Source organism: Moschus berezovskii, chromosome 10 (genome assembly GCF_049115385.1).
Source record: "Moschus berezovskii isolate FMDL1 chromosome 10, NW_MosBer_1.0, whole genome shotgun sequence".
In the NCBI taxonomy this organism is placed as follows: Eukaryota; Metazoa; Chordata; class Mammalia; order Artiodactyla; family Moschidae; genus Moschus; species Moschus berezovskii.
This window is the reverse complement of record NC_142469.1, coordinates 24,305,889-24,333,071: the sequence shown is the minus strand read 5'-3', so window position 1 is coordinate 24,333,071 and position 27,183 is coordinate 24,305,889. Positions and strand designations below refer to the sequence as shown.

Here is a 27,183-nt window from a genome sequence, read left to right as displayed (position 1 = left end):
CACCAAATTAATTTCAGATAAAATAAATACACATGTACACGTGTCACATATACATAAATATGGGTCACCTGGGCAATACTTAATAAGCATGCCATAAATGGCATAATATAATACAGTGACAATCCACATGCATCAGAATAGTATTCAGCTCACTGAAATACCTGGGACACAATCAAAAAATAAGAATTAAAAGTTAAATAAAAAAGATTTCTGATGGAAGAAAGATCTGACGAAGTTGACAAACTGTCCTTAAGGAAATCTCTTAAGCCCTCCTCACAGCAGCTATAAAAATAAAATCCCGTTAGAAGTGATTCCTAATAGGTAATTCTCTTGCTGTGGCAGTTAAATGAATCATCACTTTATTTGCACTAAGTCTTGACAACCAGCTGCCCACTCTTGCATTCATTCAACCAATTTCCATGCTTGGCGCTATTCTGGGCCTCATAGGAGATAAGATGAACTGTAAATATAAGTAAAGCATGGGACAAAATAAGCATATGAGTTGTGGATGTGATGTGGGATGGAAATAGAGGAGTCAAGAGAAATTACTTTGAGATGGCAAAGGCTGAAAAAGAAGAGCTGGGTCAGGTGTAGGGTCAGATTTGAAGCAGGGGAGGATTTTTTGAGGTGCAGAAACATCATATACACAGAGGGGCAACTGGAAACAGCGTGGATGCAGCAGAGAGTGTGGTGGGGTGCGGGGAAACAAAACTGGAAAGAAAAAGCAAAGCCAGACCGCCTTTCCGTCTTAAACACAGGCTAAGGAAACTGGACTTTACCATTCATCAGAGGGAAGATTTTAAGCAAGAAAGTATCATAATCAGAGCTGTATTGTGGAAAAATTAATCTCACAGATGTATATAACACGAAAGAGAGTAGGGAGGAGAGTAAGAACAGTCTCAAGACAAAGACTGTAATCATTCAGATCAGACATAAGGAGGGTGTATAAAAAAGAGTGAAATAACACCATGTGCAGCAACGTGGATGGTGCTAGAGACGATCACACTAAGTAAGTCAGACAGACAAATACCATGTGATATCACTTATATGTGGAATCTAAAATATGACACAAATGAACTTACCTACAAAACAGAAACAGACTCTCGAGCATAGAGAACAGACTTATGGTTGCCAAGGGGTGGGGGGGTAGGGTTGGACTGGGAGTTTGGGGTTAGGAGATGCAAACTAGTACATATAGAATGAATAAACAACAAGGTCCTACAGCACAGCATAGGGAACACGTTCAATGTCCTGTGATAAACCATAATGGAAAAGAATATAAAATATATATATATATATATAAATATATATATATAATATATATATATAATATATATATAATAAATACATAAAATATATATATATATATATATATATAACTGAATCACTTTGCTATATACCAGAAACTAACACGTTATAAATCAACTTGTGCTCAGTCATGTCCGACTCTTTGCAACCCCCTGGGCTGAAGCCCACCGGCTCCTCTGTCCATGGAATTCTTCAGGGTTATCATTTCCTACTCTAGGGGATCACCCCAACCCAGGGACCAAACCCGAGTCTCTTGCATCTCTTGCATTGGCGGGCAGATTCTTTACAAAACTCTGCCACCCGAGAAACCCAATAAATCAACTACACTTCAATTTTTAAAAATTTTAAAAAAGGAAAGAGAAGTAAGGAGGGAGTGGATTCTAACAGTCACAGTAGGGACAGCAGTGAGAGAAACCCCAACGCAGAACCATCAGAACTCGATAACTCTGAAACTAACACAAAACTGTAAATCAACTGTACTCCAATAAAAAATAATTAGAAAAGAAAAAAGAACTCCATAGCTGAAGTTTTCAATTTGGCTTGTTGCGAGAACCCACGGAGCAGGATCCAAGAGGCAGCCTGAAAATACATGTAATGAAAAGAAAGAGAAACAGTCGCCACACTCACTTAAAACCAATGCACATACATTCAGAAGGATGGATTTCACTTGAAATAAAATGGCTTATTTGAAATAAACCTTTGAAACGTCAGATCCATTTTCAAACAAGAGGTCAGGGGGAAAGCTAGCAAGTATCACAATGTGCAGCTTGGTGAAGCCTTTAGTTTGGTCCAAACCAGATGGCCAGCTAAAATAAGCGATGGTTCAGAGGCCAATCCAATGTTTCAGAATTAAAGAAATCTATATCCTATACACTCTTACAGGATAATCATATCTCCTCAAAACTTTAGCCATCTAATCTGTTTCTGACCCCACTCTTCCATGAAAATTATTTTATTTTGTAGGTCACAAGTCACCGAGGGCCTCCTAACTGCATACCCAATGGAAACTTCATGGTCAATATTTCAATATTTAACCCCTGACAACTGCTCTAAATCTTTTACTTTCCATCTGCCTCCACCTGCAAAGAATCGTGTGTCCTCTTGGTTCTGCCCAATTGATTCTTCACTGACCCCTTCCTGGCTCCACCTTTCCTAAACTGCCACAGATCAGACGCTCATTACCTCTCAGACAGACTCCGTGGTTCTCAAACTACAGTTCCTGGACCACCAGCAGCAGCATCTGCAGACTTGCTGGAAGTAAAAAAGGCTTGGGACCCACATAAGACCTACTGAATCAGAAACTCTGCGGGTAGCATCCAGTAATCTGCGATGGAGCAAGCCTTCCAGGTGACTCTGATGTGCACTCAAACTTAAGGACCTCTGTAATCAGGAATCATCCTGCCATTGGTCTTCTCACCTTTATGTCTCAGTGTCCCCAAGCCTGTGGCCAGCATTAGTTCCTAAATGATCAATTTAACTGTGTCATCCACCATCTTTTACGACAGGATTCAAAATATGTGAACACTTTTTAAACAAAAAAGACAACAAACGTTAACTTAAATTTGCATTCTAATGTTACTTGAATTTGTACAGACATAGAAGTTTCATAAAACTAGCAATATCCCTTCTATTTTTCAAGCATAGATAGAGTAATTTCTTACACAGAGAACACAAAACCAATACATTCAACAATGTAAATTTGAAAACAAATTTTTCTGAAACTGTGCTGCTCAGTTAATTGGTCACTTGTGTCTGACTCTTTGCAACCCCACGGACTATAGCCTGCCAGGCTCCTCTGCCCATGGGATTGTCAGACAAGAATACTGGAGTGGGTTGCCATTCATGTTGTCTCCAGTCCCACTGTCCTCATCCTTATGAATTTAGCCCCTTACAAAAGAAGATTCCTTGACATATTAGTGGGAATTCAGAAGGGAATGAATGTCGATATCTATATCCCGCTCTTTTTCCAGAAGACTCAGCTGCCATTTTCTACCAAAATTCTCAGCACACAATTTCATTCACCCTCTGTCACGTACATTCTGGACTAAAAGGAAAGTTGCCAGGCATGTCTTCCATAATTTCATATTGTTATTTCATTTTTACACTGTTATTTTACTCACCATGGGGGCTATGCTTTGGCAGACCAAGTTTACTGGGTATCCTAAAAGGCAGAGACTACATGTTGAAAATTTTTAGTACTTTTTGGAATAGGAGTTCTCAAACTTAGCTGCACATTTGAATCACCTGGGGACCTTTGAAAACTCCCAACACCCTGGCCACACCCCAGACCAGTGACTCACAATCTCTGGGGTGAAACTGAAGTATCAGAATTGTAACCTATGGGCACAGCTGAGCATCAGTGCTGGGTAGTGAATGGTATGGTCACCTGGAGACCTATATCTGACACTTACCCACATAAGCACCATGCCACTGAAAGGCATCGACCCTCCTAAGATGCATCTCCAACAAGCTCATGGACCTAGTGTATTGGTCTCTATACCCAGGAAAATAACCTGAGTAATCCAAGGAAATCTGAAAGAAGTGCCTGAGCCTAAGACAAAGTTTGAGGATGTGTTTTCTACTTGTCAGATGACACATTAATATTAACCATCTATTTCCTGTGCCCATTAGTCAAGGTGGCAATGGTAATAGTCACTGCCAGTCTTTCTCCATTAAGTGTAATTCAGCCGGTTGCTGCCTTCATTGTCCATTACTTGGCCTAACAAGGCTATCACATGCTTGAACTGACCTGGGGCTATTGGAGTGGCAACCTTTCAGTTCTGCAGAAATTATAAAACTGACCTAAACAAAGAAACTGCTGGAGTTGCCAGGCAGCAGAGGCTCCAGAATATCTATATGGGAGGAGCTCAGAAGAAGCATTCCAGTTAGAGACTAAAGGCAGGTGGCTTGTCTTGATCTTACACTCCCATAGCTAGCGCATCATTTTTACTTAGATTCTATGTAGGCAGGAGATGATTTGGGGGAAGTGATGAAGATCAAAGTCGCCTTGAGCACCCCTGAGACCCCCATGTTAGCAAAGTCAGGGACTGAGATCCACGTCACTGCAACCATCGACAGAGGCCTCTTCATTTCCTTCCTTTGGCTGCTCTCCAGAGGCTGGACACTGGTTCACTTACAGCTGCGCACACAGAGGGGGCGAGAAGGGGACAGGCAAGGCACACAGCGACCAACTGCTGAAGCTTCCACCAGAGAGACTCCCCCAGAGGAAAAGAGAAGCCACATCAAAGCCTAACAACTGGCCTCAGCCCTCAGCAGTCCTGCTGAAACGGGAGGAAAGGGTCCTGCAGTTGAACAAAGACCCCCGTGAGAATCCACAAAGAGACACAGATCAAACCAGAAGGGAACTTACAGCAAGGAAATACTGGTATGTTAAACCCCTCTCCCACTGAAAGCCATCTACAGCTCATCTAAAGAAACATATCTGTTCTCTGATCCTATAAATGTGGACCACAGAGACTTTTCTGAGACAACAGGAAGTGGATGGACATAGTTGATAACAGTAGCACTCCATAGCCACCAGGAAGTGTAAACTGTGAAAGATTTTTCAGCCACTTGGCTATTGCTCCCTTAGTAAAAATGAGTCACCTAAGGAAGGCTGAGCACGGAAGAACTGATGCTTTTGAACTGTGGTGCTGGAGAAGACTCTTGAGAGTCCCCTGGACTGCAAGGAGATCCAACCAGTCCATCCTAAAGGAGATCAGTCCTGAAAGTTCATTGGAAGGACTGATGCTGAAGCTCCAATACTTTGGCCACGTAATGGGAAGAGCTGACGCATTGGAAAAGACCCTGATGCTCAGATAGGTTGAGGGCAGGAGGAGAAGGGGATGACAGAGGATGAGATGGCTGGATGGCATCACTGACTTAATGGACATAAGTCTGAGCCAACTTCAGGAGATAATGAAGGACAGGGAAGCCTGGTGTGTCCATGGGGTCATAAAAAGTCAGACACAACTTAGTGACTGAACAACAATACAGGATCGCCCAGCCTGGAAACACTGGGAACAGATTTTACCGAAATTTTTCTTTACTGAAATCCTTAAGTGTTAATGGGAGCTAAAGCTGAGTAGTGAGCTGCCTTCTGCCTGCAGAAACAACGGGGGGCTTCCCTGGTGGTACAGTGGTTAAGAATCTGCACTCCCAATGCTGGGGCCCCAGGTTCGATCCCTGGTCAGGGAACTAATATCCCACAAGTCACGGCTGAGCCCCCATGCCAGAACTACTGAGCCCATGCACTCTAGAACCCACTCACGGCAACTAAAGAAGCCCATGCACCGCAGAGAAGATGCAGTTCAGCCAAAATAAATAATAAAATTTTAAAAGAAAGAAAGAAACAACAGGAACTAGTTACGAAGGGGAATGAAAGTAATTTGGCAAAAACTGAGTGAGGGCAACGCTTCATTCAGACTATTTGGCTTAAATCCTGCTTCTAATTATCTGAGAGAAGTCAGGAGAGGCTGGGTAGGTGAGAAGTTCCCGGTTCCCCACATGAGGCCCTATCAGCAGACTGTGGGATGAAGAAAGGCCATTTAAAAGAACACGGCTAGTGCAATAATTGTATGCCACCACATCCAACTTTTCTCTTTTTGTATAAAGGTTAAACACTGTAAGCGGAGTCATAGCCTTGAGATACACATGTACACACATACATACACAGAATAATCAAAAACTAGAAGGTCCCTGGGCAGAAACTCAGTAGAACATTTAACAAAGCAAAAGGTACCTTCTTTGGGCAAATGACTAAGTTGCCCTATTGGACTCAGGAATTTGTTCAGAAGGCGGTGGAACTTTTCCCTTTAGTTTATTGGTGTTTAATTTAGATTTGAGTAGATAGTATGGGTTTATGCCATTTCACATGTTCCTCTCTCCTTCTGATGAATGAACTAACATGTTCCCAGGGAAGGGGGAGCCTGGTGGGCTTCCATCTATGGGGTCACACAGAGTCGGACACGACTGAAGTGACTTAGCAGCAGCAGCAGCAAAGTAATATAAAGGTTTTCTTCTTGAGTTTTGAGGAACCTTTCCATTTTCAAAGAACAAACTGATCAAGTTTAGCACCTTCAGGATCTTGATTAATTTAGCATGTAGTACTGTGTTTGTGTGTGTTCCCTTTTGCTGAGAAATAAGTTGCTTGGTTTCTGCTGCACTCCAAGCAGGCAGCAACTGGAAGAGAAAAAAGAGGAGGGTGAAAAGGAGCAGTCTGCCCAGAAACAGAGATGAAAAATCCCTTATTACCAATAGTGCTTAAGTGTCCAGAAGCCAAAACTACAGAAAAAGAACCTTTTGGCTAATTTTAAGCTTGCTCCAATGCCACCACTTCTGGCTGGTGGTCAGAGGCCCTCGCGGGGGAGAGGGCTGGCAGGATGCCCCTGGAAAAGGTCCGGCATTTCACTGCTGAAGCTGCCTTTGGGTGCAGCTGCTCAGTCGGAAACCAAAAACTTTTTGTCCAACAGGTTTCCCAAGTGATTTCTTAGCACGTGACACTCGCCAACCTTTACCTAACTGATCCCTCACCCTATTTGCCAATCGAAGCCATGGAGACACACACTAGGAACGTAAAACAATGCACTGGGCTCCATCATCTCTGACTTGCCATAGTAGGTGTCACTCTGCAAGGATCTTGCAGATGACATAAATATTTGTTCTCCATGCGGGGCTGCTTTTACTGGCTACTGCCAACTTGACTAGAAAGTTGGGATTTAATTGTTCCATGACTTTGTAACTGCATGGAAGGTGCTGCTGCTGCTGCTAAATCGCTTCAGTCGTGTCCAACTCTGTGCGACCCCATAAACGGCAGCCCACCAGGCTCCGCTGTCCCTGGGATTCTCCAGGCAAGAACACTGGAGTGGTTTGCCATTACCACCCCACCCCATGCATGAAAGTGAAAAGTGAAAGTGACATTGCTCAGTCGTGTCCAACTCCTAGCGACCCCGTGGACTGCAGCCTACCAGGCTCCTCCATCCATAGGATTTTCCAGGCAAGAGTACTGGAGTGGGGCTCCGCTGCCCTCTCCATGGAAGGTGCTAACCAGTGGAATTTCAAGTTAGAATTGAAGCACAGACTGTCTAGCCATCTAACCACCTACACATTTAGATTCAAACCTCCTGAGACAGGTAAGTGACAACAACAGCTCCACATCGGAGAGTGTCAAAGTTAAGCTGCCACGGCCACTGGGCAGGCTACTTTTAGAAGAAAGAGTGTTCTCAGTTGTAATTTAATGGGTTTGTGATCTGTTTCCTTAAGATGAACAAAAGAGGGTGGGAAAAGCCAAGGATTACCAGATACAGAGCAATCAGAACTGCCCATATAAAAATCATTACTGGTCCTCTTTCATTCCCTGGGAATGAAATGAATCTGGGATTCATATCTTGGATCTAAAATGAAGCCTTATAATTCAAAAATTAGACTTGAGTCAAATGAGCAGCAATTCTGAAACCATGAAAAATGAAGTTAAAAAAAATTGCAGGTTGTAATGTGTAAAAATTAGGAAGTAAGCCGTCCCAACTAAAACAATTAAAAATACCAAGTGCATCCTAATCCAGGAAATATGACATGCTGAAGAAAGAAGTTTGTGTTTTTCACTCTGTTCAAAGTACCAGCCTTGGGGCTTCTCTGGTGGCCCAGTGGTTAAGATTGCACAGTTCCAATATGGGGGCCTCGGGTTCAATCCCTGGTCAGGAGACTAAAAGCCCACCTGCCTCGCAGCATGGCCAAAAAGTAAAATTAAAAAAAAAAAAGTGCCAGTCTAGAAGAGGATTTTCATAAGACCTAGCACCAGATTTAGGAAGCTAATGTAGCAACATTATCCCTGATAATAAATGGACAAATGAGATATGTCATACTTGACAGTGAAAATATAAAACAAGACTTTTTACTCTCTTTTAATCTAAGTTGTTTTTGATATACTTCCATTTTTCAAAATTTTTAATGATGATGTTTAAAAAGATATATGAATCAAGTTTATCCTTTCTGACAATAATGACCTCTATTCCCATTTTTCCTGGTCTACTTTAGTCTAAGCCCATCTCCTAAGCCCCTATTGGTTCTCACATCTGATCATTTTAAAAGCCTGCCATTGTCAAACAATGTTGACAAAAACTGGCTTAAGGGCATTACACTTGATGCTGAAAATGTCAAAGAGAACACCAGCTGGCAGTTCTAACATTTATTGTTTAATCAACTAAGATTAAAAAAAAAAAAGTCAAAGCACCAGCTGCCACCTCAGAACAGCTTAATGCATTAAAAAATTTGTCCACAAAAGAGTCACAAAAAATGTCATTGAGAACTATTTAATACAGATTACCGATGACTAGCTGCTTCTGATCCCATGAACAATCCAAACCCTTAAGCTTTGTTTATTAAAATTCCTTATCAATTCCTCATATTTCTCATGCTTTTCTATACCAATGAGTTGCTCATTTATAAATAAAAACAAAAAACAATGGAGAACCAAGAACTCAGAACCGGGTTCTGGGTCTGGTTCACCCACTTGCCCCTGGGCAACTTGGTAACAGCATCTAACCTCTCAGAACTTCAGTCTCTATGTTATGTGAAGAAGGACTAGATCAAGGTTTCTCAACCTCAGAGCTTTGCCATTAGGGGTCAAATCATTCTTTGTTTAGACGGCTGCCTTCTGCCCCAAGAGATGGTTATCAGCATTCCTGCCCCCTACCTGCTGTGTACAGTGGCAATCCCCAGATAGGACAACCAAAAATATCTCCAGATGTGGCCAATGCTCCCAAAAGGGCAAAGCCACCCCAGCTAAGAATCCCTGGACTAGATACATACTCAATTTCTCTCCAGTTCTAATACCCCATAACCTTCCCTGGTGGCTCAGTGGTAAACAATCTGCCTGCAATGCAGGATACAAGAGTCCAATCCCTGGGTCGGGACAATCCCCTGGAGAAGGAAATGGCAACCCATTGCTAGTATTCTTGCCTGGGAAATCCCATGGACAGAGGAGCCTGGTGGGCTGCAGTCCATGGGGTTGCAAAAGAGTCAGACACAACTTAGCAACTGAGCAAATACACACACTCAGTTCAGTTCAGTCACTCAGTCAAGTCCAACACTTTGCGATCCCATGGACTGCAGCATGCCAGGCTTCCCTGTCCTTCACCATCTCCCAGAGTTTGCTCAAACTCATGTCCATCGTGTCAGTGATGCCATCCAACCATCTCATCCTCTATCATCCCCTTCTCCTCCTGCCCCCAATCCCTCCCAGCATCAGGGTCTTTTTCAGTGAGTCAGCTCTTCACATCAGGTGGCCAAAGTATTGGAGTTTCAGCTTCAGCATCAGTCTTTCCAAAGAACACCACTGATCTCCTTTAGGATGGATTGGTTGGATCTCCCTGCAGTCCAAGGGACTCTCAAGAGTCTTCTCCAGCACCACAGTTCAAAAGCATCAATTCTTCAGCGATCAGCTTTCTTTATAGTTCAACTCTCACATACATACATGACCACTGGAAAAAACCATAGCCTTGACTAGACAGACCTTTGTTGGCAAAGTAATGTCTCTGCTTTTTAATATGCTATCTAGGTTGGTCATAACTTTCCTTCCAAAGAGTAAGCGCTAATACCCTACAAAATAGATTAAATATCTAAATCTCTTAAATGTTATTTGTTAAGTCACTGGTCATCATGATGATTGTGATGATATTCAGTTTGATCTTTAGAGAAGTTGAAATACAGTGACTATACTAATTCTAATATATTTTTCTTTATTGAAAATTCAAAAAGGGACATTAAAGAAATATGTAAAGGAAACTAATACAAGTAAAGTATATGCTAATAATACAGTCATCCCATTTTTGAGGATAACTCCTTCAACTGGATAAAAAGAAAGGCATTTTGACATGTTCTTCAACTAATTCATCGATATGTGTGCTTTCAGTAGACAAAGGGGCCTTATAATAGCAGGAGCAGAGTGAGGTGCCTGACTTTTAGGAGGGAAGGCAAACACAACTACTATCAATCCTTTTAAAATAGAAATAGTTTTTTAAGCATATTAGAAAAAAAAAAAGTTTACACCATCTTATGTATTCTTGTTTTTGCTCCAAATTCATGGAACAGTTAGATACCTTACACTCTAAATCTGGTATTCAGTCTGTCCTGAAGTCTTAAATGTATATACTTCAATAGGGGAGATAAACCAGATAGTCCATATTCCCAAAGAATTGTCATTAGTTTACCAAATTAATTTTTTCCCCAGCAAAATTAGTTTTAACTGCCCAGAGGCCGAACCCCATCTCACAGATTCCCTTTCTTCAGTGCAACCTGACATGAGATCCAAGAGAATGGTTATCATTCGAGTAACCCTCTCTTTGCAGGAGGAACATATAACATAAGCTCACTTTTTCCTGTTGAAGATGTTAATTTCCTATTTCAGGTACAAGTATGAGACATGTCAAAAGACTTTGCCTTCAGCCTCCACATTTAAAACTTATACTGGAAAAGGGACTCTTTAAGAGAAAATTAAGAAATACATAACTACTCTCTATTAAATAGATAATTAACAAGATACTGTATAGCACAGGAAACTCTATCCAATATTCTGTAATACTAACATGGGGAAAGAATCTGAAAAATAATGAATATATGTGTATGTATAACTGAATCACTTTGCTATACACCTGAAACTAACACAACATTGTAGATCAACAATACTCCAACAATATTTAAAAGAGAGAATTCAATGCCCAAAGCAGACCACAGTTCTAAGACGGCATAATTATTATACTCATAAAACCTCTTAATGTAAAAGAAATCAAAGCCTACTGCAAATGTGTTCCTCTTTCTAAAAAAGATAAAAGCATAAAGAATACCTAAACATATGCTCTCCTTTCACTTTACTGACGAGTATTCTAAAGGAGATCAATCCTGGGTGTTCATTGGAAGGACTGATGCTAAAGCTGAAACTCCAATACTTTGGCCACCTCACGCGACGAGCTGACTCACTGGAAAAGACTCTGATGCTGGGAGGGATTGGGGGCAGGAGGAGACAGGGACAACAGAGAATGAGATGGCTGAATGGCATCACCGACTCGATGGACATGAGTTTGAGTGAACTCCGGGAGTTGGTGATGGACAGAGAGGCCTGGCGTGCTGTGATTCATGTCGGACACGACTGAGCAACTGAACTGAACTGAACTGATGCTGGAACTCAAAATCAATTTCCAAATATTGGCATATGACAGAAGAAAACTCGCCTTCTCCCCATGCCTATCCTAGTTTTCCTTCCCGAGTTCAGTGTCTTAAAGCATCTGGTTATACAATTTCTCTGAAGTTTACATAAGAAAACAAGTGAGTGATTATATTCCTTTTCCCAAGCTGCTACAAGCCATAGTCGAGGTGGACAGAAATGAAGAGTCATGGAAAAACATCAAATCCCATGAAAAGGCAGATGTTTAGGCCTGTAAACTAATTCTGCTAGTCCTCTGTTCCTTTTCTCACCTCCGTGCATGCATGCCCGGTCACCCTGTTGTGTCTGACTCTGAGACTCCACTGAGTGGAGCTCACCAGGCTCCTCTGTCCATGGGATTTCCCAGGCAAGGATCCTAGCGTGGGTTACCATTTCCTTCTCCAGGGGCTCTTCCTGACCGAGGGATCGAACTCACAATCAAGGAGTTGCTGCTGCTGCTGCTGCTAAGTCGCTTCAGTCGTGTCCAATCTGTGCGACCCCATAGACAGCAGCCCACCAGGCTCCCCCGTCCCTGGGATTCTCAAGGCAAGAACAGTGGAGTGGGTTGCCATTTCCTTCTCCAATGCATGAAAGTGAAAAGTGAAAGTGAAGTCGCTCAGTCGTGTCCGACTCTTCGCTACCCCATAGACTGCAGCCCACCAGGCTTCTCCGCCCATGGGATTTTCCAGGCAAGAGTACTGGAGTGTGGTGCCACTGCCTTCTCCGGTTAATGAGGTTATGCTCTTCTATTTTCAAGTGTTTCCAAGCACTCTTTTTCTGTTCTGTCAAAGGACAAGGAAGCAGAAATGCAGTTTGGTGATGATAAACTCGCACTCATCTGGGTTACCTGGGGTACAAAACAGCTCTCTTGTGGGATTTCCCTGGTGGTTCCGGGGTTAAGACTCCGGCCTTCCAATGCAAGGGGCACAGACTCAATCCTTGATAAGGGACACAAGATCCCACATGGCATGCCAAAAAAAAATTTTGTTTAAGTTCTATCTCCCTTCGTTTGTTTTTTTTAATAGGATTGCCCCTAATGAGCAAATTTCTTATTTTTAATATTAAGTGGTATTCAGCTTCACAATATTTATTATGTCAGTAACCCTCAATCCAAACTCTTCTGGTCGAATTTAAAACCCTCAATAGGGACAGTCTCATTTCAAAGTGTAGGCTGCCACCTACTGGCCGATCCCTTCTCAACACCCAGCTCTTCCCAGAAAGTGAATCAATTCCCCCCAAGAGGTTTTCCTGTTATGTCATTCAAAGTATTTAGCTACATCAACATAATCTTTGTAATTCTTTTCAATACAAAATCTTTAAACAACAATGATTTACTGTATAGCACAGGGAACTATATTCAATATCTTGTAATAAACTACAATGGAAAAGAATCTTTAAAAATATATAGATTCGAATACATATGTTTAACTGAACCACTTTGTTATACACCTGAAGCAAACACAATATTGTAAATCAATTATATTTCAATTAAAAAATTTTTAATTAAACACAAAATCTTTTAACTTCAAAAAAAGAGACAACCAAGCCAAGCATGTTTCTGTATAGCTTAAAATTCCCAGCATATACTCAAAAGGGTAGAAGAGTATTTTTAAAGGATGTGCTATTTCTTAAATATACAAAAAGTTCTGTTTGGATAGATTTCTCTTCCCCATTTCCTTTATTCTTCACTCCTGAAAACTGAAGCTCATTTCCTCTTAGAGTGATGGTGATTTAATTGCTCATATTGATCTGGAATTATTCAAAATTCAAATTCATAGTCCTAAAGCTAGTGTAAAAATTCCCAACATCTGCTTACAGTGAAGCTAAGAATTAAATAGCTGTTAATTAGCTCAACTCCTCGTCATGTAAACATAAATCTGCCAGCGCCTTCTACAAGCAGTGGACTTTTTCAAGTGACAGCTTTTTTAAGGAAAAATGGGACCAACTAAAATCATTAAAGGGAAATAAGGAAATCCCCTTTCTGAGGCAGCAGGCCCCTGTCTTGGTGAAAGAAGTGAAGGGTAACTACACTCAGCAACATTCACTCAATAAATATTGTCTGATAGAATATATATTAGAAGCTAAGGATGCAAGATGATTTAAATGCCTATTGCCTTGGAGAAGTTGTCCAGTGTAGAAATCTCTTGGGAAGACAATTACAACATGTAATTGTAATTTTGCAATATGAAAAAGATGTAAACATCTGGACAGTGATAAAGCAGTTACTGGATAAGCTCAGAGAGTCAGGAAGAACCCGTTTCTCTCTTCTTGGCAACAGATGTTTCAGGTGTAAAGCCCAGCAATTCATATATGCATATGTAATGCATATATATGAAGAAGAATTTGAGAGTCTGAAGAAGAAAACATATGTATACAGTTTTCCTTCTTCAGATTCTCTTCCCTTATGTTAACAGGTTATTACAAAGCATTGAGTACAGTCCCCTGTGCTATACTGTAGGTCCTTGTTGGTTATCTATTTTATATATAGGAGTGTGTATATGTTAATCCCAAATGCCTAACTTATCCCTCTCCCATCCTTTTCCCTTTGGTAACCTAAGTTTGTTTTCTATGTCTGTGAGTCTCTGTTTTGGAAATGAGTTCATTTATATCTTTTTTTTTTTTAGATTCCATATATAAGTGATATCATATGCTATTTATATTCCTGTTTTGGAAATGAGTTCATTTATATCTTTTTTTTTTTTTAGATTCCACATATAAGTGATACCACATGCTATTTATCTTTCAGTCTGATTTATTTCACTTAGTATGATAATCTCTGGGTCCATCCATGTTGCTACAAATGGCATTATTTCATTCTCTTTTTATGGCTAAGTTTCCATCATATGTATGTACTGAATCTTCCTTATCCATTCATCTGCTGATGGACATTTAGGTTGCTTCTACGTCTTGGCTACTGTAAACAGTGCTGCAATGAACATTGGGGTTCATGTGTCTTTTCAAATTATGGTATTCTCTGGATGTATGCCCAGAAGTGGGATTGCAGGATCGTATGGCAACTTCATCTTTAGTTTTGCTTGCTTTTGTTTTTTATTTTTGGCTGCACTGAGTCTTCATTGCTACACACAGGCATTCTCTAGTTGCAGCAAGCAGGCGCTACCCTCTACTTGCGGTGCAGTTTTTCACTGCTGTGACTTCTCTTGTTGCAGAACACAGGCTCCAGGGCACATGAGCTTCAGGAGTTATGGCACACGTGCTTTCAGGCTCAGTAGCTGTGGCCTACAGGCTTAGCTGCCCCGTGGCATTTGGGATCTTAGTTCCCAGACCAGGAATTGAACCCACATCCCCTGCATTGGCAGGCAGATTCTTAACCACTGGATCACCAGGGAAATACCAGTGATCAAAGTAAAAAATACTTTTTAGTTGTTTAGGGAAACTTCATATTCTCCATAGTAACTGTACCAGTTTACATTCCCACCAGTAGTGTAGGAGGGTTCCCTTTTCTCCCCACTCTCTCCAACATTTATTATTCGTAGACTTTTTGATGTTCGCCATTTTGACTGTGTGAGGTGGGTGATATCTCAGTGTAGTTTTAATTTGCATTTCTCTAAGAATTAGTGACGTTGAGCATATTTCCATGTACCGTTTGGCCACTTGTATGTCTTCCTTGGAGAAATATCTGTTGAAGTCTTTTGCCCATTTTTTGATTGCGTTATTTTGTTTTAGGAAGAGACTTAAAAAGAAGGTAACTGTGAAGGTAAAAAGAGTTTCCCCAGGGAATTAAGGAGATCCAAACCGCACATGCAAAGGAAGAGACATGAAACACACACAGGCTTAAGGGGAAATAATTCAGTTTTAATAAAGGAAATGAGGCCAGGTGAGTGGGAAGAGGGCAGATCTCAAAATCTCCTGCATATTCTGCCAAGAAATGAACATTTTAGCTTGATCACATTGACAATCAAGGTTGGGACAGGAGGGAGGGTGATTACTAAGAAAAGCAAGGCAACTATCCAAGCAGAGACGATTCGGATCCAAAGTGAGCCTCCAGGGCGGTGAGGATGGAAGGGAGAAGCCGCGGTAAAGACAAACTCTGAAGATAGAATTGGAGGACCTAATGAACGTGGCAAATGAGGAACAGGCAAGAGACTAGGGCCTCCTCGGTCTTCCGGTTTAAGTAACCAAGTGGACGATGGTGTGCCCACTAAGAAGTGGAGGAGGAGGCGTGGACTTTCTGGGAGAACATAATAAATTCAGCTGAGTTGGAAAACACAAGCTTGGAAATGCTGAGTCTGCAGTGACAGGAACACCAAGGCGAAGACGGCAGTGGGGTGAGGAGCAGCACCCACAGAGGTGACGCCCAGGCCCGAGGTCTTGACTGCAGATGGAAATTCGGAAGAAGCCTGGAAATCACCAAAACTTCCTCACAAGAAGTAAAAAGCGGAACACGCTGTAAAATCAACAACTTTTCTTGGACCCACTAGAGAAGCAAGGACACAGTAAACGGCTGTCTCCAAGGATGGAGAGGCAGACCGGTGGATGCAGGGACTCTCGGCTGTGCAGAGCAGAGACCAGGAGCGGGGCAGGAAACCTGGGCTGTAGCTGAGGAACTGTTGGAGCTTCCGTGAGGACAGCTCTGAGAGTTTAAAACTCAGAGGACCCAGTCACAGGGGGCCCCCCCTACAATTTTGTGAAGTTTCCCTCCAGAAGCTCAGTCAGGTTTCCACAGTAAATGTCAGAGAAAATCCCCTCTTGCCTCCAGCAGGTGAAGTAAATGAGGAACCATTCTGAAATAAGCCTGAGCACTCCCTCCTCAAGTAAAACCTGCTAGTTAACCAGACCCCAGACGCCGGGGTAGCGTCAGGACCTAGCTGACCTCAAGGCAGGAAAAGACCCAACTCCCCCTCTCTCTAGCGACCCAGTTCTACCGGAGGTGGAGAGAAAAAGCTGAGAAACATTTGGGAAGTTCATGGTCCAGGGGCACAGGCTCACTTAAAAGACAAACCTAATCAGAGGCTTATAGAACACTGTCCCTTACCCCACAAACACCTCACCACCTCATTCCTAAAGGCCTATTTACAGCAGTTCCTTTTACCCAATGCATCATGTCTGGCTAACAAGGGAAGAATGACAAGGCACACCAAAAGGCAAAAAGCACAATTTGAAGAGACAGCACAGGCAACAGAACCAGATGTGGCAAGGATGCTGGAACTACCAGACTGGGAATTTAAAACAACTATGATTAATATGCTAGGCTTCTCTGGTGGCTCAGCAGTAAAGAATCCGCCTGCAATGCAAGAGATATAGGAGATGCCAATTCAATCCCTGGGTCTGGAAAATCCCCTGGAGAAGGAAATGGCAACCCACTCCAGTATTCTTGCCTGGAGAATCCCATGGACAGGAAAACCTGGAGGGCTACAGGCCATAGAAGTGCAAAGAGTCACGACTGAGCAGGCACGCACATGCACGTCATTAACATGCTAAGGTCTCTACTGGACAAAATAGACAGCAGGCAACAACAGAAGGGCAATGTGCAGAGTTAAAAATTCTAAGGGGAAAAAGTCTAATTCTATGTTTTAAATATTAGTTAATATATATAAATATATTCAAGTATGGCCTTGAAGTGTACATAATATCAAGAAACATATAGTGGTTTTCTCAAGTTTATCTCTGCCAGCTTGGGCAATTTTTATTTTCTTCTTTATGCTTTTCTACATCTTCCAAATTTTCCACAATGCATATACATTTAGAAATCAAATGCATAAAGCTTCCTATATTTTTTTTTTGTGGCTGCACTGGCTCTTCATTGCAGTGTGAGGGCTTCCTCTAGTTGCAGGACACAGGTTTCCCCTGTTGCAGAGCACAGGCTCTAGAGCTTGCAGGCTTCAGTAGATGCAGGGCACGGGGCTTAGTTGCCCCACAGCCTGTGGACTCTTAGTTCCCCAACCAGGGATGGAATCCACATCCCCTGACTGGGAGGCAAATTTCCAACCACTGGACCAGCAGGGAATTCCGTTTGATTTCTTTCTGAAGATCTAAAGTCTCCAGCAGCAGAATTAGTGGGGTTAATTGAGATAGTTTGAGATGGCTGAGATGGAACCAACAATCTCGACTCTGTTAAAATAGACAGTAAGGAGAAAGCAGAGGGACAGGACCCTAACCAAACTGCTATAAAGGGAACGGGAAAAAACAACCTGAGAGCTCCTGACAAGTGGGATGGAACACTTGATTTCCTGGATTCAGCTAGGGTTTCCTGGATGCAAGTATAACATCAGAGGAAGAGGGGAACAAGAAGAACAACTGGGAGGAAAAAAAAAATCTTAAGGCCCCTCACTCCTTTTTCCACCTATATGAGCTTTATAGGGCAGTGGTAAAGGCCAGAAGGAAGGCCAAGTGTCAACTCCTACTCAAACTCAACTGCTTTGATTTCCAGATTAGATAACACTGAGAAAACAAATGAAAGGTCAAAGCACCTCCAAGGAAGGCAATGCAACAGCAAGGCACTGGAACATATTCCTTACAGAGCAAATCTGCAGTGAGGATGGTGGAATGGGCCGGTATGTCTCCTCTGATGGCTTTGAGTCTGAGCTGAATGAAGCAAGTGATAGCAACGGGCAGAAATGGATCACGAGCCAGGCAGAAGACACCGATCGGTGGAGAGGAAACGTGGAAGGATGCTGTGATGGTTAATGACAGGCATCCAGTTGGCTAGGGGATGTGGCCCGGCCATCAGATAACAGTCTAGATACTCTGGGAAGGTATTTTTAGGTGTGATTAAGCAAAGCAGATTATCCTTCTTAATGTAGATGGGCTTCATTCAATCACTTGAAGGCCTTAAAGGGAAAGACTGCTGCTGCTGCTGCTAAGTCACTTCAGTCGTGTCCGACTCTGTGCGACCCCATAGACATCAGCCCACCAGGCTCCCCCGTCCCTGGGATTCTCCAGGCAAGAACACTGGAGTTGGTTGCCATTTGCTTCTCCAATGCATGAATGTGAAAAGTGAAAGTGAAGTCACTCAGTCGTGTCCGACTCTTCATGACCCCATGGACCGCAGCCCACCAGGCTCCTCCGTCCATGAGATTCTCCGGGCAAGAGTACTGGAGCGGGTTGCCATTGCCTTCTCCAAAGGGAAAGACTAAGGTTTCCCAAGTCAGAAGAAATTTGTCCTGAAGACTGCCTGGTTTTCTAGTCGGCTGGCTTGCCCTACAGATTTCCGACTTGTGAGCCCCGCAATGGTGTGAGCCAATTCCCTAAAATATAAACCTCTGACTCTCGCTCTCTCGATACATATCTATGTGTCGTGCTAAGTCGCCTCAGTCATGTCTGACTCTGCAACCCTATGGACTGTAACCCGCAACTCTTCTGCCTATGGGATTCTCCAGGCAAAAATACTGGAATGGGTTGCCATTTCCTCCTCCAGGGCATCTGCCCAACCCAGGGATCGAACCCATATCTCTCATGTCTCCTGCACTGGCAGGCGGGTTCTTTACCACTAGCACCATCTGGGAAGTATGTACAGGTATAAACATAGATAATAGATGGGGCGTCCCCAGAGGCTCAGAGGCAAAAAAAAAATCCACCTGCATTGCAGAGGATACAGGAGATACTGATTCGATCTCTGAGTCCCGAAGGTCGCTGGAGGAAGGCATGGAAACCCACTCCAATATTCTTGCTCGGAATATCACATGGACAGAGGAGCCTGGCGGGCTAAGGTCACAGAGCTGGACATGACTGAAGCGACTGAGCACACTACAGCACATATAGATACAAAAACATATACAGGTATATTTTATACACACACACACACATCTACTCACACATAGGTATATCCTAATGGTTCGATTTCTCTGGAGAATCCTAATGCAGATAATAAAAGATGAAATATATTAGCAGTGACCAATAGGGCAGAACCTTGAATGGGATTGAAATTGGCAAAGGTAGGGCAGCAATAAGAGATTGAAGATTCCCGACGTATGAATGACATGACAAACAATACATTTAATGAAGAATACTTTGGAATCTAAGTGTAATACGTATAATATGAACTAGATCAGAGGGAAGCTACAGTTAGAACACATTTAGTGAAATCTAGGCCAAGGGAGTCTGGGGTGGCTGTGGAAACAAAAGGAATCTGATGATGCAATAAGGACATGGCAAACATTTCAACAGGCATACTTTGTACTGCCAAGATGTGTAAACTCTACAGGAATACTGTTCACATATAAAGACACCAACTTACCATACTTGTCTCGCAAGCCGACAGTACATCTAAAGACTCCACCAAAGGCAACATCTTCACCAAATATTACTGAAAAACAATAAAGAACACCTTGTATCTAATCATTCCTAAATGATTCTAACAATGAGAATGAGTAATGTAAATGTCTACATACGAAATTAGAAAACAGAAATGGACCCCGAGATCTAAATCAAGGCTTCCCAATTTTGACATCAGTGACACTTTGGACTGGATAATCCTTCTGTCATAGTGGCCTGTCCTGTACATTGTAGACAAAGAGCAGCACGCCTGCTCTTCGTCCAGTGGGTGCGCTGCTGACCGCACAGAGCAGTAACAGCCCACAGGGTCTCCAGACACTGTTAAGTGTAAGGGGAGGATCCTCCGTTGAGAAAGAAACACTAATCTGGAATCTCATCTTGTTTTACCCACAAAGGAAACAAGGCCAAAAAAGTAGTCAAGTAACTTAACAAGCCAGAAATTGAGAGGCAGAACTGTGACTCACACTCTAGGCTTATGTGTCCCTTGGGCAGTAGCTTTTGAGGGGTGTTTCTGTTGGCTTTGGTAGGGGGGGAGGTTAATGATTCCCCCTCCCTTTTTTAAAGAATCCTGTGGATCATTTTTTAAGTCTTTACTTGAATTTGTTACAATATTGCTTCTGTTCTTATGTTTTTGGTTGCTTGGTTGCAAGGCATGTGGGATCTTGGCTCTCCAATAGGGGATCTAACCTGCACCCCCTGCATCAAAAGGTGAAGTCTTAACCACTGGACCACCAGGGAAGTCCCCTGATTTTCTTTTTCTTTTTTTAATATACAATATACAATGAGAGTCAGCAATCTGAAGAAGCTGAAGGAACAGCATTTCAAGCTGACAGAATAGCCACAAGTAGGACAGTGACACAGACTGTAAGTATAACGTAAAGAGCAAGGCAAAGAATAATTCTGGTGAAAACTCAGAGGTGCTACGTAGGCAAGGCAAATTAAACTGAATAAGGGGATGTTCACAAAGCTGGATTCTAGTCCCATTAACGCACCTCACCAGCTGCAAAGACCTCAAGAAAATAACTCACCCTTACCTACGTGACTATATCGGTCATTCTCTTTCAAAACAAAGCAAGTCCAGCTCTCACTTCTAAAAACTAACCTGCTTTCCACTTGATCTTAAAACCAGAGATTCTCAAGGGGAAACCCAAGGTATACTAAATACACATATAAAGTCAAGTCAATCTAATTTAGAAAACACACAGCAGAACAACTCTTTTTATATCAATAATTTAATAAGATAAGGTACTTATAACGTTAATTATCAATATTAAAGTTATTTTCCAAAAAAATCTTACAAGTCGAATGATAATGTATCCCAAAGGAAAGCACAGAACTAAACTTTCATTTTATATCAATAAATAGATAGCTGAACAAAGTGGTATTTTCCATTTTTTCTATATGCTAGAGAAACAGTAGCACATATTTTAAAAGGTATTATGTTAATGTATTATCAGGACCACACATACCATGGAAGACAGTTAATTTAATGATGTCAGTGTCAGATATACATGAGAACTAATTCATAATAAGAGGATAAAAAATGTGTTTATTATCATAATTTGATTATTTAGCCTTAAGCATTTGTTCAGATCTTGTAAAAATTTCAAGTAGATATAATACTATCCACTGAGCTCCAGACAAATATTTCCAGCAAATCTTCAATTCTGAATTAACACAACTACCATAGTCAAGCAAGTCACCAAGGACTTCCCTGGTGGCTCAGTAGTAACAAAGCTGCCTGCCAATGCAGAAGATGAGGGTTCGATCCCTGGGTTGGAAAGATCCCCTGGAGAAAGAAACAGCAACCCATGCCAGTATTCTTGACTGGGAAATCCCATGGACAGGGGAGTCTGGTGGGCTACAGTCCATAGGGCTGCAAAACAGTTGGACATGGCTTAGCAACTAAACAACAGTCAAGCACAAAGGAAGTTTACCTGCCGTAGGATCTTTGGCCAATGAGTTATCTAAGGCACTTGTTACTGCCTGGAAGAGATTCATTTTCTGAGTTTGCCCTGTGAAAATTTAAAAAAAAAGAAAAATCGTGCATTATAACATACACTAAAAAAATCAGTTTTTTAACAGTCAATTAAACTTTGATTAAAGCCAAGGTAGAAAGGAAAGCATGGAATATATTACACAAATTTACTGGATTATACGGTAAATTCTCTGTGGAAGATATAAAAGCAATACAACTTTAAGATGCTTGTTGAGGAGGCAAAACTGAAACATATTAAACAATTTAAAAACAACTATTAAAAAAAATAAAGGAAGAAGTTGAACAAATATGTGTCTACATAAATAAAAGCTATAGAAAGTTGAACAAATATGTGTCCACATAAATAAAAGCTATAGAAAGTCAGTAAAGAGAAGCAAGCAGAGTGGGAGGGGTCTGGGAAGATGTCCTGGATGGGTTTTAGGAACATAGGTCATAACAAACACACATGACCAATGGCATGTGTAAAATGTGCCAATAAGAGCAAATAGCCATGAACCATAAACAATGAGAAAGGCTAAAAGAACTTCAGCGCCCAGAACTGTTTGGCTGCTGCTGCTGCTGCTGCTAAGTCACTTCAGTCATGTCCGACTCTGTGCGACCCCATGGACGGCAGCCCACCAGGCTCCGCCATCCCTGGGATTCTCCAGGCAAGAACACTGGAGTGGGTTGCCATTTCCTTCTCCAACGTGTGAAAGTGAAAAGTGAAAGTGAAGTTGCTCAGTCTTGTCCGACTAGTAGCGACCCCATGGACTGTAGCCCACCAGGCTCCTCTGTCCATGGGATTTTCTAGGCAAGAGTACTGGAGGGGCTTGCCATTGCCTTCTCCGGAACTGTTTGGAGAACTCTACAATCCCATGCCTTAACACATCAGCTTGGTTCTTCCTATCATCTTATTGCTCAAGTAGAATCTCTGTCAGCCAATCTCTGTCTCCCTAAATGGGCTGTTAAGAAGATTATATGGAACAATAAATGCACAGAACAGTGAAGAGTGCATGACGAATGAGCACTGAATAAATATTAGCTAATTTTTGTTAGACTCTGGACTGTGTCTGTGTCCTTCATCTTGACCTTGGCATTATTCTGAATGGTAGGAAGCTTTATTTGATAAAGTTCCAAATGTCAGAATTTAGAAATAATCATGATTTTAGGGCTTTGATTTAAGCCTCAGTGCTGCCCAGTGTCCATGGTCTTCCTAGAAATTTAGGGTCAAGTCATCTGTGAAAACACAACTCAGAGCAAAGAAAGGTTCCTTTCTGCCCATGTCTTCTCTGATGCTCAAGCTCTGTCTTCGTAGCTCAGTTGGTAAAGAATCTGCCTGCAATGAAGGAGACCCGGGTTCAATTCCTGGGTCAGGAAGATCCCCTGGAGAAGGAAATGGCAATCCACTCCAGTATTCTTGCCTGGAGAATCCCCATGGACAGAGGAAGGAGCCTGGCAGACTACAATCCATGGGGTCGCAAGAGTTGGACACAACTTAGCGACTAAACCACCACTGTCTTCATGTCAGCACCTGATCTATGCACCTTAATCCATAGCCATGCAGTTATCAAATCCCTCCAATGCCTGTTGCTTATTCCCCAACCACTGGCCCACCTAAATTCTGTGAACCTCAGCTGCCTGTGTGTCCTCAAAGCCAAGGTCTAATTCCCAGGTTGGATCACAACAGCAACTGCTGTTGCGTTCAACCTGCAGCCATGAGACCCTGGTCACCTGTCCTTTTCCTGGAGACCTATCCCCACAACAGACTGGCTCCACAGCAGGCTCTGACTCAGGATACCTCCAATCTGCCATCGTCCATTGACACCTAGCCTTCTGATTCTCTGTCCAGCTCTGGGCTCACACATCTCTCTGATCCCTTCCACACTGCTGAATGACAGTCTGTATCATCACTGACTAAGTTTGAGCAACCTCCAAGAGACAGTGAAGGACAGGGAAGCCTGGTGTGCTGCAGTCCATAGGGCCACAAAGAGCCGGACACGACTTAGCGACTGAACAACAAATACTCAATCAGATCTTCCCTGCTGCCTTCTGAGCCCATAATAAAGCCTATTTCTGCTCATGTTTCTGGTGTGAAGAATAGGAATTTATTCAAGAAATTGTTGTCATATCACCATCACACTCCATGTCCATAATCACCTCACAATTTTTTTTTCTTCAGGCCAAGCCTGTATCATTTAATAAGTACTTTGCTTAAATCCTTTTCTCCATTCTAGAAAAATTCTTGGAAGAGTTGACTGTTGCCGGATATCAAATGATGATGGTTTAGGGTAAACTGTTTTGTCAACCACCATGACATTCCCACTCCTTCTCCTCTTTCAAACATTTCCTAAAGTAAGATTTTTATCTATGAAAATCTTGAGGATTTTCACAGCTAAGACCCTAGGGAGGACGAAAATGCCTAAACATCTGTGCTAGTATTTATTTCAAGTCTGCTCATCATTTGAATTAATACTGAATGCCCCTAAGATATCTCATTGAACTGCAGCTTGGCAAGTTTCCAGTGCAAGAATAAAGTAAAGACTCTAATAATAAAAATCATACAGAGTGAATCTGGACAGTATTGCTTGATAACCACAAAGAATTTGCTCATCTTATATGAAAACAATTTACAGGTAAGGGTATTTAAAGGTTATATTTCCATATGAACACATAATCTTTCACTCCTGAATACTTATTTTTTTTAACAGAATCAGAATTTGGGGGTTTTGGATTAACTACTATTCTACTAGATGGTTTTAAAAGCTTTAAGTGACAATTTTTAATAGAGCAATATTTATTTTTGATTCTTTTTAAATAAGCAGTATGATTTATGGATGAGTCAGGAAGAAATCACAAGTTATTCAGAGGTAATATCATTTAAACATTTATTTTCCTTAGAATTACTTATTTTCCTGGAGGTGACAGCAAAAACTATTGATAAAGTATGCCAAATCTTCTCTCCTGATAAGATAAGCATACATTGAGTATATCTAATCAGAGCTGTGCCACTGGAAAGACTTTAAAAAAAGAATGAAAAGAAAAAGGTTTCTGAACACCACTACAAAATTATTAAATCCAGTTGCCAAATCACACAATTACCAGTATCATTAACTGGCTGCAAAATTTCAAAGCTGGACTGATGATTCTTCTTTCCTAAGATAAAAACTTATAACAAAACAAACTTAAATATACACAGCAGTGCAATTTCCCAAGCCAAAGATGAAAGCTAAAGGGTATCCTCTGGTAAAATAGTGTTTTATGGTTAGATCAGAGCAGCTTCCCTTGTGGCTCAGCTGGTAAAGAATCAGCCTACAATGCGGGAGACCTGGGTTCAATTCCTGGGTTGGGAAGATCCCCTGGAGAAGGGAAAGGCTACCCACTCCGGTATTCTGGCCTGGAGAATACGACTGAGTGACTTTCACTCATTCACTCAGAGCTGCTTACTCAAAACTGTCCTAAGTACAACATCATGAAAAAACAGGTCATCATCTGGCCAAGAGGCAAAAAAAAAGGATCAGTTTAGCTAATTATTAGAGAAATGCACATCAAAATTACAATGAGGTATTACCTCACACTGGTCAGAATGGCTATCATTAAAACATCTACAAATAAATGCTGGAGAGGGTGTAGAGAAAAGGAACCCCCCGCCCCAACACTGACGGTGGGGATGCTAAAAAACTAAAATTAGAGCTACCTTATGATCCTGCAATCCCATTCCTTGGCATATATCCAGAGAAATCTCTAATTCAAAAAGATACTTGAAATCCAGTGTTCACTGCAGCACTATTTACAATAGCCAAGACATGGAAGCAATCTAAATGGCCATCAACAGATAAATGGATAAAGAAGATACAGTACTTATACCCAATGGAATAGTACTCATCCATAAAAAAGGAATGAAATAACGCCATTTTCAGAAACATGGATCAACCTAGAGATTATAATACTAAGTGAATTAAGTCAGAGTTCAAAGCTCAGTCGTGTCCGACTCTTTGTAACCCCATGAACTGTAGCTTGCCAGGCTCCTCCGTCCATGGGATTTTCCAGGCAAGAATACTGGAGTGGGTTGTCATCTCTTTCTACAGGGGATCTTCCTGATCCAGGGACTGAAACTGGTTCTCCCTCACTGCAGAAGAATCTTTACCATCTGAGCCACCAAGGAAGCCCAATTCAGTCAGAAAAAAAAAAAAAGACAAATATCATTTTATTAGTTATATGTGGAATCTAAAATATGCTACAAATGAATTTATTTACAAAATAGAAACAGACTCACAGACATAGAAAACAAAACTTATGGTTACCAAAGATGGGGAGTTTGAGATTAGCAGATCAAACTAATATATATAAAATAGACTGTATAGCACAGGGAACTATATTCAATATCCTGTAATAAACCATACTAGAAAAGAATAAAAAATATTTTAATTTTAAATAAAAAATAAGCCAGGTCATTATCATTGCTGAAAAAATAAAGTGGCATGCTGGCAGGATATAAGGGACATAATAGAACATAAACTCCAAGAAGGCAGGGATTAAGTGCCTTTGATCAGAGCAATGGGCTCAGACCTTACAACAGTATCTAACACGTAATACGTGCACAGTAAATATCTGCTGAGTGAATGGCTGAGCAAATAAACCTATGAGGCTGTTTCTTAAAGATTAAAAAATACACAGAGCAAACTGTTCATCAACCACTTAAAAACAGAGGAATGGAGCAGGGAAAAAAATTCTACCAATGTCACACGTCAAAGACAATTCCAGGCAAAGGGGAGTGAGGGAAGGTGATGCTGCAGTACCAGTCTGATGAGCAGGACTCAGTTATTCTGAGCAACTACTCCCTTTGCAGCACAGGGCAGCACAGAAGGGAGCCAGAGACAATCCACAGAGCTAAAGCACCTGAGACCACGGTGTTCCGGTCACTCCCTGCATGACTTTGGGAAAGCTACTTTACTGACATTCAGCTTCGTTTGCTACAGAACGTGGATAATACTATCTAATATGTAGGACGACTGTAAGAATTCAGTGAGATAACTACTATCAAATGTCCAATATTTATGGAGCATCTACCCTGCACGGGTTAACCTTCCCTCTCCCACTAATTCAGATCAGATCAGATCAGTCGCTCAGTCGTGTCCAACTCTCCGCGACCCCATGAATCACAGCACGCCAGGCCTCCCTGTCCCTCACCAACTCCCGGAGTACACTCAAACTCATGTCCACAGAGTCGGTGATGCCATCCAGCCATCTCATTCTCCGTCGTCCCCTTCTCCTCCTGCCCCCAACTTTTCCCAGCATCAGAGTCTTTTCCAGTGAGTCAACTCGTCACATGAGGTGGCCAAAGCATTGCAGTTTCAGCTTTAGCATCAGTCCCTCCAATGAACATCCAGGATTGATCTCCTTTAGAATGGACTGGTTGGATCTCCTTGCAGTATAAGGGACTCTCAAGAGTCTTCTCCAACACCACAGTTCA

At 41.8% G+C, this 27,183-nt stretch overlaps 1 protein-coding gene across 2 annotated transcripts in view; it reads right to left on the bottom strand.

Annotated features, from left to right (window-relative positions):
* The window catches only part of BCKDHB (branched chain keto acid dehydrogenase E1 subunit beta), a 276,836-nt gene that overhangs the window by 242,649 nt on the left and 7,004 nt on the right, over positions 1-27,183 (bottom strand). For both annotated transcript variants that reach the window (XM_055432952.2, XM_055432953.2), the window contains exons 2-3: positions 21,673-21,750; positions 19,698-19,766 (exon numbers count right to left, since the gene is read on the bottom strand). In XM_055432952.2, coding sequence (XP_055288927.1) covers positions 19,698-19,766; positions 21,673-21,750 — 147 coding nt within the window. The remainder of the gene's footprint in view (positions 1-19,697; positions 19,767-21,672; positions 21,751-27,183) is intronic.